The sequence below is a fragment of the Apodemus sylvaticus genome, chromosome 10 (assembly GCF_947179515.1).
Source record: "Apodemus sylvaticus chromosome 10, mApoSyl1.1, whole genome shotgun sequence".
Lineage (NCBI taxonomy): Eukaryota > Metazoa > Chordata > Mammalia > Rodentia > Muridae > Apodemus > Apodemus sylvaticus.
In genome coordinates, this window is record NC_067481.1 from 71,625,408 (window position 1) to 71,640,606 (window position 15,199).

At 44.8% G+C, this 15,199-nt stretch overlaps 1 protein-coding gene across 2 annotated transcripts in view; it reads left to right on the forward strand.

The window, feature by feature from the left end:
• The first annotated feature begins 10,823 nt into the window (after positions 1-10,823).
• The window catches only part of Hspa4 (heat shock protein family A (Hsp70) member 4), a 41,560-nt gene continuing 37,184 nt past the window's right edge, over positions 10,824-15,199 (forward strand). The window contains exon 1 of one of the 2 annotated variants that reach the window (XM_052197282.1): positions 10,824-11,247. In XM_052197282.1, the coding sequence (XP_052053242.1) occupies positions 11,141-11,247 (107 nt within the window). In that variant the 5' untranslated portion in view covers positions 10,824-11,140. The remainder of the gene's footprint in view (positions 11,248-15,199) is intronic. The other variant, XM_052197283.1, reaches the window with a different exon arrangement.

A 15,199-nucleotide genomic window follows, 5' to 3' on the forward strand; every position in this document is an offset into this window, starting at 1 on the left:
CTCCGCTGTTGAATCAAACTCTCTCACTGGAACTCACTTGTTCTGGGGGTGAGGCAAAGATTTACATTTTTTACACTTTACATACCAAGTTCCAGGTCAGGTGGAGCAGTAACAGAGTGAGACCCTCTTCCAGGAAAACAACAATCACAGGTCTTCAATTTCCATGCTTATTTCGAGCTGGGTCTGCATATACTTTGGGAGCCAATGCATAGGGTGAGAAGAAAGGGGTGGGGGAGGGGTGGGGAGAAAAGCGAAGGAGCACAAGTGTGTGTGGTGTGTGTGGTGTGTGTGGTGTGTGTAGTGGTGATGGTGGTGATGGTGGTGCAAGTTTATTTACCAAGAAGGAATTAGCCAACGTGCTGCTTCAATTCCAGTACTCTGGAGGCAGAGGCAGTTGGATCTCTGTAAATTCAAGGCCAGCCTTGTCTCCAGAGTGTGTGTGTTCCATGACAGCCAGGACTACACAGAGAAACCCAGTCTTGAAACAAAACAAGTAATTGATTCCAAAGCTTCTGGTTGGTTGTGGTGATCGATAGCTGCAATCCCAATGTTCCTTAGGCTTCTTCAGGCGAATGGTGAGTTTGTGGTCAGCCCGGGCTACATAGAAAGTATCAAGAGAGCTGGTAAGATGGATGGCTCTGGCTGCCCACCTTAATGACTTTTGTTTGATCCACAGAACCCATGGGATCGGAGGAGACAACCTTCTCTCAAAGGTTTCCTTCTATCTTCCTTATGAACACTATTCATTAAAGAAAGACAATTAGAATGGAAGGCTGGGTGTGGCCGTGCACACCTGTAATCCCATGATTACGAGCTCTAAGCCTCAGGTACACAGAAAACTGCAAACCAGAGAACCCTTAGAAGTGAGTCTTTTGTAAGACTGGGCTGCAGGCAAACCTTTGGAGCATTTGTTTAGTGATTAGTGTGGGCGGGGCCACCTTTAGGCTGGTTGTTCTGGGTTCTGTGAGAAAGAAGGCCAAGTTGCGTGTGAAGGCATAGTCCTAAATCCTAGCACTTAGGGACAGAGGCAGACATAGCTCTCAAAGTTCAAGGCCAGGCTGGTCTACATGTCAAAACTCGGGACAGCCCAAACTACTACATAGACCTGTGGTTTTGCTTTTTCATCATAGCAGAGCAGTGGTAACCCTGACAAAGCAACCTTGTACTCATATAAATAAAATAAGTCTTTATTTATTTATTTATTTGTTGTTGTCATTAGGTTATTTTTTGTTTTTTTGTTTTTGTTTTTGTTTTGGGGGTTTTTTTTGGGTTTTTTTTTGTTTTGTTTTGTTTTTTTCCAGACAGGGTTTCTCTGTATATCCATGACTCTCCTGAAACTCACTATTTAGACCAGGCTGGCCTCAAACTCAGGAATTCACCTGCCTCTACCTCCTAAGTGCTGGGATTAAAGGCATGCACCACCACTGCTGGGCTAATAAATCTTTAAAATGAATAGCAGCCAGGTGGTATTGGCGCACGCCTGTAATTCCAGCACTCAGGGAGGCAGAGGCAGGCAAACTTCTGAGTTCGAGGCTAGCCTGGTCTACAGAGTGAGTTCCAGGACATCCAGGGCTATACGGAGAAACCTTGTCTCGAAAAAACCAAATCCAAAAAACCAAAATAATAATAATAACAACAACAACAGCAATAATAATAATGATAAAATAAAAAAATAACTAGCTAAATAACTAACTAAGTCTTAAGTCTTCTGATCTTCTGCTCTGGGAGGAGCAGGGTCAGAGTTAACAGGGCTAAAGCAAGAAGGAAAAAAAATTTGCATTTTAATCCTGTGTATGCACTTGTGAGTGCGCGTGCGTGCGTGCATGTGTGTGTGTGTGTGTGTGTGTGTGTGTCTGTGTGTGTGTGCTTGCATACACACAGATGCAGGGAAGTTAAAGGACAGTTTGTTGGAGTTAGTTTTCTCTTTCCATCATGTAGGTTTCATGATTCAATTCAAATTGTCAAGTGAGGTGGCAGGTACCTTTACCACGGAGCCATCACAGTTCTCAGCTTGTTGACATAGATATGGCCCTATTAAAGGTCCCATTGTTAGTTAGCAAACTCCCTGGGTCAGACTCCAGAACTGATAAAGCCTTCCTCTGGATGTGTTTGTGTTCACAGTGTGCACAGAGAGCAGCTTCCTCCCATATGCCCACCCACAGAAACAACCACACTGAGCTGGGTCCTCCTACCTCAATTGGCCCTGTAGAAAATGTCACAGCCTAAACTGATCTGAACGATTATTCTCTTGGGGTTCCTTCATTCCAAGTGACTCTAGGTTCTTGTTAAGTTGACAACTGAACTATGACACTTTTAAAATTAAAAATATGTACTTAAAATTTTTTATTTGTGTGCATATTTATGTGTGTGTATATAGCCTCATGTACGCAGGAATCCATGGAGACCATAAGAGAGCTGCTGAACCCATTAGAAGTATAACTACATGTGCTTGTATGCTATCAAAGTGGGTGTATGGGAACTGAACTCAGGTTGTCTGGAAGAACAGCAAGTGCTCTTAACCACTGAGCCAACTCTCCAGCCCCCTGCTCCAAATAAACAAACCTTTGATATTGACTGAAATGTTATAAATAAGTATCCATGCTTAGTGGACTACAAACTCTCTTTCTCTCTCTCTCTCTCTCTCTCTCTCTCTCTCTCTCTCTCTCTGTGTGTGTGTGTGTGTGTGTGTGTGTGTGTGTGTGTGTGTCAGTTATACAGTTTTACTGGCTGACTTTGAACTTGCTATAAAGCTGGGGGTGATATTGAACTTCTGACTCTCCTGCCTCCACAGTCCCAAATTCTGGGATCCCAGGTCTGTGCCTCCACACCCAGTTTCAGTTACTTATTTCTGAAGAAAAATGACTCTATTGCATTCCTCTCTTTGCTGGATAGCTGCTTGAGTTTATTTTTCAAAGCATTTCAAGAGTACAGATGCTCTGCACTTCTTCGCAGAGTCTGTAGTGGACGCTGCTTTTGGATGCTGTTTGCTTCCTGTCTGAGGCTTTGCCTTTGCCTTGAGGGAGACTCCCGATGCTCCACGCAGCTCAGCTCACTGCCTCCTTGCCAGGTGCTTCTGCTCTTGCCTTTAGCTATCACTGCATTTTTGTGTCATTCCCTAGAGACCAAGTTCGGATGTGCATTGCTGCTGTCCAAGTGTCAAACTGTAAGCATCTGGGATATATTTAGAGTTTGAACTCACACTGCATTTGCCCATTAACTAGATGACAACAAGAAAACAGACGGCCCCCTTTGGTTGTGAAGCAATGTCTGGGCTGAGAGCCATGTGAACTTCGGCCAGTCCATGTAACTCTGATCCTGTGTCAGATTACAGGCACTCTGCCTCGCTTCTCTCTCCAGCTCTGCTTGTCTCTCCCCCAACGCTAGGGGTGAGACTTGGGTCTTCCTACATGCTGCGTGAATGCTCTATCACTGAACACTGCCCTAGGGCCCCTTGCTCACACTTTGTGAGAAATCCTGGAATTGAATCTATTATAAGGGTCACAAGGCCTTAAAATCATTGTTACTAATCAAGAACCAAAGAGAGCTGCCTCCTGAGATAAGAGGACTGTGGTTTGGTTAGATGGAAACCAGCCCAGGGTTTGCCGAGTCTGAGTGTCAAAATTAAAAATGGCCCAGACACTTTTTATTTATTTTTTGTTTTTTCGAGACAGGGTTTCTGTGTATCCCTGACTGTCCTGGAACTCACTCTGTAGACCAGGCTGGCCTCAAACTCAGAAATTCACCTGCTTCTGCTTCCCAAGTGCTGGGATTAAAGGCATGTGCCACCACTGTCCTTTTTTTTTTTTTTCCTAAGAAACTTTCGATTGTAGAAATTAGATAGTGGCTGCTGCTGGGGTTGGGGGTAGCTGGAGTGAGCCCGTTCTGCTGTCAGCTGACAAGGCCAACAGACAGGACTCAGGCTTAGAGTTGGAATGTCAGCTGCTGGAGATGGAAGAAGGCCCAGCTTGGGGCTGGTTGAGGCAAGGATGGATAAAGACTGTGACTCACCCCAGGGAAAGTATTGGTGATCAAAGGGCTTAGAGTTAAATAGGATCCTATCAGCTTATAAGGCCTGTAGAAGTCTGTGCAAAGTTCACCTGGCATTTTAGGATCATGAAGAGGCAAAGGACTGAGATTGCTAATGACATTACAGAGCAGATGTGTAGGAGGAACAGCCTGAATAAAGGGCAAGAGTTAGTGGCTTTGGGGAAAGAACTCAATGGCATATAGTGCTGCTAAGGAAGTAGACAGTTTGAGTTGAGTAATGACCTAAGGATGTCACTGGTATGGGATGGAATTGAACCATAGGGTTTGGTGGTGGTGGTATGTGTTTTATGTAGCACAGGCTAGCCTCAAACTATTTGGTGGATGACAACCCTGTGGTAGGCTTATGAATGCAACATCAGGTCAGTTTATGTAGTACTTGGGCATAGGGCTCAGGGCTTTGTGCACGTCCTGCAAGCACTGTGTAACTGAACCATACCCAGTGTTTGTATCAGAAAAGCATAACAGGAAACTGGGGCAGTGAAAACAACTGGTGACTAAACTCTGCTCAACTATCTTTTCTCAGCCTGACCTGTCTTTGTTGTTGTTTAGACAGACTCTTCTTGTATGTCCCAGGCTGGACTGGAGTTTACCATGTAGCCAAAGCTACCCTCAAACTCACTCTCTTTTTTAGCCTCTGAAAGTGCTGGATTACAGGTGTGCCACCACTGCCCAGCTGGAGTTCTGGAATTTAAGAACATGGAGTTGCTTTGACTGAAGTCCACTGTCCCCCTCACTGTGAGGTGGGGGAGGCCGGGAGGATCTCATTACTCAATCACGGAGCTTCATCATACACTAGTGATTGGCAGAAGGCCAGGGATGCCAGTGACCACTTGGTGGGTGAGGATTATGAGTTCTCAACTGACTGAGAACTTTCAGTCTCTTTGTGGGTATCTTATGAATGCTGTGTATTTAAAAATAAACAAGCATTGTTTTTCATTGCTTAGAACTAAGTTTAACCAGAACTAAGCTGTACCAGAGAAAAACAACCAGGTTAACTTCCTGTTTCTAAAGTGTTCAGGAGGCTTGCTGGATGAAAACCTGTGTGCTAACACAGAGCCTCCAGCACCACCAGTCTTGGAAACTCCACGGCTGTGCAGTTGAGACTCTGGGAACCCTGCCATTCAGATTCTTCACAATTCTCAAATAACTTTTTTGACTTTGTGTATTTAAATGTCCCAGAATAGCCTCTTGAGCTATAAGTTTGATGATCCAGGAAACTATTTTTAGCAGGATGAGTACTCTGGGACTGATATATTTTGAGAAAGACAAATTGTTAAAAAGATAGGGCTATGGCCTTTTTTTTGTTTTTGTTTTTTAAGAGAGGGTTTCTTTGTGTAACAACTCTGGCTGTCCTCAATTTGTAGACCAGGATGGCCTTGAACTCATAAGAGGTTTCCTGAATGATGGGATTAAAGATGTGCACCACTATTTCCCAGCTTGGGTTGTGACATTCTGAATGGAAAATAGTAGTAGGCCAATAGGGCATGTTGGGTATAAAACTGGGATATGTATATATATATGTATATGTATATGTTTATGTATATGTATATGTATTTATAAAACAGTGTTTTAGTGGTTTAGCCAAAGGTTGGAGGAAGGCTTCCAAGCAAAGGCAGATAGAGTCTCATCTTCTTCCCCTCTTCTTTAATTTAAATAGAGTCTTACTCCATAACTTTGATTAGACTGTAACTTACCATGTAGACCAGGCTAGCTCTAAACTCACAAAGATCTTCTGGCCTCTGCCTCCCAAGTGCTGGAATTAAACATCTGTGCTACCAGAAGAAGGTAGTAAATCTTTCAGGTTGTTAGGTCACTTTGGGCGACGCAGCCTGGACTCTGCCCAGCACTTGATAACTCAGATGAGACAGGACTCTGTCATAAGTAAAACCAACACAGTCATAGGGCTCTGTGTCTCCTCCTACAGGCAGGAGAAAATCAAGAGGAAGGAAGATCAAGGCCAACCTTAAAAAAAGGTTAGCTGATTTTATTTTTTGAGGTGTTTTTTTCTATGCTAACCAGGGTAGCATTGAACTCTTGGGTCCAAAGGGATCCTTTTTGTTTGTTCTTACAACAAGGTCTCACAGGAATGGTGGTGTCTGTCTATCTGCCTATAAACCCAGTACTTGTGGGGCAGACACACTTAGATCTGTGAGTTCAGGGCCAGCCCTTTCTATATAGTGAGTTACAGCTAGCTAGACTTGCATATTATTATTATTTTTGTTTTTCTTTTGTTTTTTGTTTTTTTTTTTTGGATTTGGCTTTTTCGAGACAGGGTTTGTCTGTCCAGGAACTTACTCTGTAGACCAGGCTGGCCTCGAACTCAGAAATCTGCCTGCCTCTGGCTCCCAGAGTGCTGAGATTACAGGCGTGCGCCACCACTGCCCAGTTTAGGCTTGCATATTATAATCCTGCTCCTCCCTGAATAAAAATATACACAAACTACAAAATCAAGACAGACTCTCTGTAGACCAGGCTGACCTTGAATGTTTGATGTAGCTGAGACTGATTTTGAAGTTCTGATGCTGCTGCTTTCTCTAAGTTCAGGATTATCTAAGTTCATATTATTATGTCAGGTGTTTGCCATGACAAAATTCCCAAAAGGGAATTTTTTACTTAGCTTTCCAAATAGCTGGACAAATAGGTATATAACACCATCCACACTGACTTCCTCAAACCTCTAAAAATTGCTATACAGAGTATGTAATGTGGCTGGAAAGAATACTCAGTACTTAAAAACACTGGCCACTCTTCCAGAGGACTGTGATTTGATTTTCCAGCACCCATTAGGCAACTCACAATCATCTCTAACTCCAGTTCTGGAAATCTGACATCCTCTTTTGGTCTCTGCAGGCACAATGCACATACATATATGCAGATAAAACACCCATGCGCATAAATAAATTGAAAAAAATGTAGGGGCTGGAGAGATTGCTCTGCTGTTAAGAATTCTTGTAGACCTGGGTTTGATTCCCAGAGCCCACATGGTGGCTCACAACGATCCCCAACTCCAGTTTCTTGGGATCCATCTTCTGACCTCTGAGGGCACCAGGAATACACATGGGACACAGACATAAATGCAGGCAAAACACTCATATGCATAAAGTAAAACTGAAAAAATTTAAGAAAAAAATCTGTAACATACAATTTACCATTTAAGTCGGTGGTCACGTGCTTTTAATCCTAGCACTAGGGAGGCAGCGGCAGGTGGAGCCTGGTCTACTGAGTGGGTTCTAGGATGGTCAGGGCTCTGTTAAACAGAAAAACCCTGTCTCAAAACAACAACAACAAAACCCAAACTCAAAATCAAAACAACCTCCCCCCCACCCCCAGGAAAAACCCAGAGTTTAAAACTGTCTTGGGCCACATGTGACCCTGCCTTAAATTTTCACACCGGTGTCACCAAATATATTCACAAGGTTTCGTCAACATCACTGACATTTTCATCATAAGGGAAACTGTTCTGACACAGTAACTCTCCAGGTTCTGGACTCACACTTTGTTGCCCTCTGTAAGTATCCCATTGGGCCGTTCTGAGTCCATCACAGAGTGGAGTCATGCACAATTTCCCCAGTGGAGTTCGGCTTCTCTCCTTTGTCATGTTTCAGGGTTTGTCTGTGTTGTAGTTATTGTTTGTTTTGGCACAGGATCTCACTATGTAGACCAGGCTACCCTTGAACTCTCAGATCTACTTGCCTCTGTCTCTGAGTACTGGGATAAAAGATCTGTGCTACCACACCTGACTCTGTTTCATTCATTTTTTTAAGGCTGCAGATTTCAATATATGTACATATTTTACATATATAATATATACATATATACACACACTTGTATCAGTCAAAAAATTCATTTATTGTGCAAAGCCCTTAGGTTCAAACCCCAATACTTATTAAACAACAAAAAACCCCACTCAGCCATTATTAGACATTCAGATTATTTTTACACTTATTTATGGCTATAGTTTTCTGTCACCCACGTTGGCCTTAAATTTATTCTGTTGTCCTTGGGCTGGCCTGGTCCTTCTGCCTCTGCCTTCTGAGTATGGGATTACAGGCATGGACATCTACGCTCTGCTCCTTTTGGCTTTTGACTGTGTTGCTCTTTCTTTTCAAGGTCTCCTGTAGTCCAGGCTGTCCTTTAACCCTGATCTCCTCCTGCTCCTGTTGCCTCAGCCTTGAACTGCTGGGATTACAGGAGCCGGCCACTCTCCCTACTCTCTCTATTTTCTAAAGGCTTTTCTTGTATTCATTTATAAAACCCTATTACCCTTTCCAGTAGCATCTGGTTATTGTCTTTAGTTCAAATGTGAGAATCTTCTAGTAACGGTCAAATTTAACAGTGGTACCATTTTGGCTACTAATTAATGAAATGCCTCCCGATGCAGCAATACATTCAGAGAGACTCCTTCTTCAAAGGAATAGTAAAGTGCTTTGTTTGCTTGGACATTAGCTTTTTGGGTGATTGCTCTTACTGGATCTGTCCTCCGGCAATATAAAACTTACTGTAGGTCATATGATATAAGGGTTGGCCAGAAGACTCTGCAGGTGCCACCAAGCTTCATGCCTGAGTTCAATCCCTGGAACTCACAGTTGTCCTCTGATCTCTACAGTTACACCATGGCACATAGATAGATTGATAAATGCAATTTAACAAACCCTTTCTGGAGGCTGGAGAGATGGCTCAGAGGTTTAGAGCACTGACTGCTCGTCCAGAGGTTCTGAGTTCAATTCCTAGCAGCCACATGATGGCTCACAACCATCTGTAATGGGATCTGATGCCCCCTTCTGGTGTGTCTGAAGGGAGCAACGTGAACTCATATACATAAGTAAATCAATCTTAAAAAAAAACAAAAACAAAAACCTCTTACTGTTCAAACCATACTGAATAATGTATTGCTAGTTTTCCCTCTACCTCGGCCTTTTTCTTTTGTGGAAGGTCTTCTGAGTCGCCACCATTTTATGCCTATAACTCTCATTGTTACATCAGGATTGATCGAGGTGATGTGGATATAAAAGGGAAGACCAATCTCTCACAGGATCAGAACCATACCTTAATCAGAACAACTGAAGGGCAGATTTTCTTCTTCCTTGGGAGTGGAGACTGTGTCAGGTCTCTTGGGGCTTGGGATTTTATAGGGCAACAGAAGGAACTTTTGGGTGGGAAGATTTTTCTGCAGACCTATTTTCTGCTTTCCCATGTTCAGACATTTTGGTAGAGTCCTTACTATGTTGGCATCTATGCCAGGAGTCTGACATGTTGCTCCAGGGTCTGGAGCCTTCCTGCTCCTGACTACCCGAAGGGAGTTTCTCAGGTGCTGAGGCCTTTAGGTTATTAACACTCACTTACTACCTTTGACTAGAATCCCTTTGCTCCCTCCTGATGGTGATAATCCAGGGTGTGTGTGTGTGTGTGCATCCCCGTGCTGTGAGGCTGGCCATGTGCTGCATGGCTTGAGAACAGATAGTCTCTGATGTAAATTTTGGAGGCAGGGTCTATCTCTGAAACTGGAGCTCTAGTTTTTGGACTAGGCAGTAGTCAGGGAGCTCCTCTTGTTTTTGTCCTGCTAGGTTCTAGATGACAGGTGTGGTGGGATTCAAACCCCAGTCTTTTTTTTTTTTTTGTTTTTGTTTTTCCGAGACAGGGTTTCTCTGTGTAGTCCTGGCTGTCCTGGAACTCTGTAAACCAGGCTGGCCTCGAACTTAGAAATCTGCCTGCCTCTGTCTCCCAAATGCTGGGATTAAAGGCATGCACCACCACTGCCAGCTCAAACCCTTTCACAGCAAATATTAACTGTGGCGCTATCTCTCCGGCACAGTTTATTGTGTACTTGAAATTTACACTGTCAGGCACCTTTAAAAAAGAGGTTACAAATAAGTGAAAGTTAAAAATTCTTACAATTTTGTGGTGTTGGGGATCCAATCTAAGGTCTTGAGCCTGCCAGTGTTCTAGCACGGAACTATATCCTCAGCCACAAACTGGCAAACTCAGGATTTTTCCTTCTGCAATCTGTGTGGGTAGATTATCAGAAATGCTTTGAAGCTGGTTTCCTCACCAGGTCTCAGCAACTGGCTGAAGTAGAGGTCACTATAGTTTTAGAGTCTCTAGTTTAACTCAGGTATGGTGGGTACCTGTAATCTCAGCACTGAGGACAGACAAGTGCTTTAGAGTTTCAAGGTCATTCTTGGAGGCTGGCCTGCGTGAGGTTTTTGTCCCCTTCCCACCTACTCTATATAATAATGTATGTATTAGGATTCACATAAACATGACACTGGTCTTAGGCCTCCACTGCATGTTATCTAGACTCTTGTGTCCCGTTCAGGGACAACATCAATGATTGAAAGGTCCCTCATCTGATCTAGGGAAGTGAGTGGTTAAAAGTAGGTGGAAGAGTGGGTTCCTCTCCTCTTTGTTATCGCTTGTTTTTAACACTGAGTTTGACGTAGAGACAAGATGAAACAGAGGACCCGCAGGATTAACTCGAGTTCACTGTAGGGCCTTTAAAAAAAAACCTGCCGAGGGCCTGCGAAGTCACTTCCGGAAGTTCCTCCGCGGTGACAAGGACGGCGGAAGTGGGCTCAAAGCAGCTCTCCGAAGTATTGTCTCACTCCCGCTCGCCTAACTAATGGATGGGAGGCGCTCTGTGGTTCAATGAGGCCATGGGGGCTTCTCCGCGCAGGCTCAGTTGACCACTTCCTCTCCGGCTTCCTGTGCCAGGACGTGACGCAATACCTCGTCATACGGGAGGAGCCTCGGGAGGAAAAGCGTCTGAGTTGGGATCTCGCGAGAACATTCCGTTCCAGCGCAGTTCTCGCGCTGCAACCTTGCTCCTGTCGCAACGAGAGCCTTCGAGATCTTCTCCGCCCCCGCTACCGGCGCCTCCTCTGCGGCCGTGGAGCCGGAGCCGGCCTGAGCGGTTAGAAGCCCGTCCTTTTCAAGGACCGAAGCATCCTCGTGGACCTTCGTCTGGCTTCGCCCGCCTAGCCGCGGTGCTCCATCAGCCCACGCGGCTCGCACTCTCCACGCGCCAGCCCCTCCGGGTTCCGTGTGCAGTGTCGGCGGCCGGCCCTGGGCCCGAGCCCGAGCAGTAGCCGGCGCCATGTCGGTAGTGGGCATAGACCTGGGCTTTCAGAGCTGCTATGTCGCTGTGGCCCGCGCCGGCGGCATCGAGACGATCGCTAATGAGTATAGCGACCGCTGCACGCCGTAAGTGTGGGCTTGGCTGGCGGGGTCGCCTCGCTTTCCAGTCGAGGGTCCGCAGGAGACCCCCACCGAGTGCCGGGTCGCCCGCGGCTGCCACCTGCTTCAGAGCCTGGGCTTGCGCCAGGCACGAGGCCTTTCGCGCGGGCCAAACGAAGGCTTTGAGCCGGTACTCAGATCGGCGGAGGGCATGAGTAGGAACTGAAAGAGAAGGCGGGCCTGAGACCGTAGGATGGACCGCTCTCGCCTCTTTTTTTTTGGGGGGGGGTTGGGTGGTTAGGTCTGAAACTAGGCCCAGGGCTTGCTGAACTAGTTGAACCCAATAGAGGTCCGAACTCTGCACACGGCGAGCATATAATAAAAGTTAACTTGCAGATCGTGGCCTCGGGACTGGGAAGTGGTCTGAGTCCCACGTGAGTGGGGGCGGGGTGGCGCCCGGAAGATATGGAGTCTTGAGTACCCATGGCTCAGGCCCTTTTTTCCGGCAGCGTGCAACCTGGGGTGGCCAGGATACATAACGAGATTTAATAAAGTCGATGCGTTTTGACTCCCTCCATTCGTTTCTGGATATTGAGTTGCTCACCTATTCCTTAGTAGCATTAGTTTTTCATGCTAATGAGTCCCAGCCGGAAGGTTGCCACAATTGTTAATGTATGACTCAAGGGCTCACTTTGACTTCTAGAACTTACATGAAGTTATGGGACCAGTATAGACAAATGTGCAAAAAAGATGACTCACCCAGATCTTGCCGGAGTAAAAGGGAGTCTATCTTTTAAATGTATGTAGTTTTTTCCACACGTAGCCCAGGATGACCTAAAATTTTTATAATACTTATGACTCCCAGCATCTGGGATTACAGGTGTGCTAATTTTTTTTTAAAAATCCGTCACTGGTGGCACAGTCCTTTAATCACAGTTCTCGAGAGGCAGAGGCAGACTGATTGCTGTGAGTTCGAGGCCAACCTGGTTCACAGAGCAGTTCCAGGACAGGCAGGGCTACAAAGAGAAGAAAGAAAGCTCTGTCTTAAATAAAGATTTTTATCTATTGAATTCCTTTAGACAGACTTTGGAAGAAGCTCTGTTTCTAGGTTCACAGTCTCAGATCATTGTTTTCATCTGGTGTTTTTAACCAATCTTCTGAGGCAGGTTTCCTGTATCCCAGGCTGTTTTGAAATAACTTTGTGTCTGGGAATGACTCTTAATCCTCCTACCTCCATCTCCCAAGTGTACAGGTATATCACAATACCCAGTTGTATGTACATTGGGGCTTGAATCAAGGGCTTCGTGCATATAAAACAAACACTACCAACTAAGCTATTGTCACCCAATTCAAAAGTTCACTGCTACAAAACTCTGGTACCATTATCAAAGGCAATGTCCACATTCCCTCCCACCCCAGTTGTCAAGCTCTGTGTTCCATTTGTCATTTTTAAACTAGGTATTATGATTAGTATTTCTACAGAAGTATACTGTTTTTTTGAAAAGTTAAAAATTTTGCTTCTAGGCATTTTAGCGCTAATCTCATATTTGATAATGAACCCCCTGGTTCCTCACTTTTTTGGGAAGATCATCTTCCAAGGAATTTGAACAGGCTGAGCTGAAGAATCTGGCTTCTTGGTCCTCATGTGCTTAGAGCGGAACATACTTAGTCGGGCGATGGACAGAGGCTTGACCTGAAGGAGCCTGAGGCTTGGGAAACACTTGCTCCTATCCTTCCTTCAGATTGCCTTAGCCTGGCCCTCTCTTGGACGGCAGCTGTGGCAGTTTTGGCATGAGTTTCATTATTTGAAACTTCTTGAGTTGTTTTCTGATGGCAGTTAGATTTGCATAAAGACTGAACGGGTCATTAAGTAGATCCTGAGATTGTGTGTGCACACTGCATGCGCACTTATTTTGCCTTAGTTTTCCTGTGTATTTTCTTTCATCACCCGACTTGGGGCTTTTTTTTGTTTGTTTGTTTGTTTTTAAGACAGGATACTTAGCTCTCTCTGTCCTAGAACTCGCTGCAGAAGGTGCTGGGAGTAAAGGTGTGTACCTCCACACCCTGCTGTAGTTTAAGATAAGGCCCCATCTTAGGCTAGCTTTGAAGGAAGTACAGAACTGCAGCCTCCAGAGTGCTGGCATCATAGGTGTGCACTACTGTGTGTGGCTTCATTTAAATACTCTGCACCATGCATTTGATTAACAGATTTCTATGCTGGAAGCTTGGCCTTAAATTGGAACAGCAAACTGTCTTTTCAGGTTGTGGAATGGATTTAGGTCTTACAAGTATGCGGAGCCTGTGTTGTAGGCCTACAAGGTGAGAGTAGTTTGGCTATGACAAATGCACCTCATTTTTAGTTTAACACTCGCAGTGGTGGTGCATGCCTGTAATCCCAGCACTCTGGGAGGCAGAGGCAGGCGGATTTCTGAGTTCGAGGCCAGCCTGGTCTACAAAGTGAGTTCCAGGACAGCCAGGGCTATACAGACAAAAAACCAAATCCAAAAAAACCAAAAAAACCAAAAAAAAAGTAGATGAAGTTCTGTGTACTTGATTTATTTGAACCCGAGGAGTAGCGATTCTTTGCATTTCCATCTCCTTTGTTTTAGTAGATTATGTAGGATGACCATGTGGCTGTCAAGCACTGGAGATACCTTGATGAACAAAATAGTCTTGCCATCATGGGCATGGTAATGGAAAAAGCCACAGGCTATACAAGAGCATACTGTTACTATCTCGTGAACAAGGTGGAAAAGTACAGAATATGGTGAGAGTGTAACAGACATAACTAAGTGGGGGGCTGCAGTTGGAGGGGCGTTTTGTGACCTGGAAGGTAGGCCCCAGTTACATGGAGGCCATGGGGGTTTTGAAGGAGTTATTTGAGCAGTTGGGAAGTCCTGATTGAGAGGATGGTGGCACAACTTGAGTCAAGGCTTGGGGAATGGTTACAATTTCTCATGTTGGTGCAGTGGAAAGTTTAAAATTGTGTTTGACAACTTGTCTTTAATCCCACCACACTTGAGGCAGAAGCAGGCAGATGATATCTGAGGCTTGCCTAGCCTTGTCTACAGAGCAAGTTCTTTTGCTACACAGACCCCGACTCAAAAAGCAAAGAGAAGTGGCTTCTGAGAGAGTGAGAATGGATATGAGAAAAGCAAAGAGGTTTGTACCAAGGAGATTGCCTGTAGTATTTGGTTTCTCCTTGTGTTGGTAGCAATGGGAGCGAAATGAGCAGCTTTTGAGTAAACATTTAAACTTAATATCTTGCTCTGGTATTGTGCATGTTTTCTTGAGCATACTTGCCATGGTGTGTGTGTGTGGAGGTCAGAGACAGCTTGGAGGAGTTCTACCATAACGTCACAAAGGTATTGAACTGGGTAGCCAAGCGTGACCCCGAGTTCCTTCAGCTTCTACTCGCTGAGTGCGGGGTTGTTTGTGTACACCAGTATATCTGGCCTGCTCTTTTTCTTGACTCAGTGCCTAGAATAATAGTATAGCACCAGAATATTTGCCAGTAGTCTGTTTTTGTATTTTTCTCTCTCTCTTTGAAGACAGTCTTGTGTTGTCCAGGCAAGAGTGGGCTCAAATTCATGATCCTCCTGCCTCAGCTTCCTGAGCACTGATGCAGGAGTGAGCTGCCATATCTGGACATTTGTATTTTTGAGTAATACTCTCTTAATTATATTATAACGACACTAAGATAAAACCATGGACATTTGTGCACTGTTAAAAACATTTTACCTGTTTTTAATGTGTATGGGTGTTTTGACTACACTGCCATATATGTGTAGTGCCCTTGGAGAGGCCAGAGTGCATTTATGATTCCCTGGAACTGGAGTTATAAACAGTTCTGAGTTGCTATGGGGTGCTGGGAACCAAACCTGTGTTCTCCTCATGAGCAGCAAGTGCTTTCAGTTCAGAGCCATCTGTCTAGCCCCCCCCCACCCACCCTTAATTTTTTATTTATGTAATTTTATGT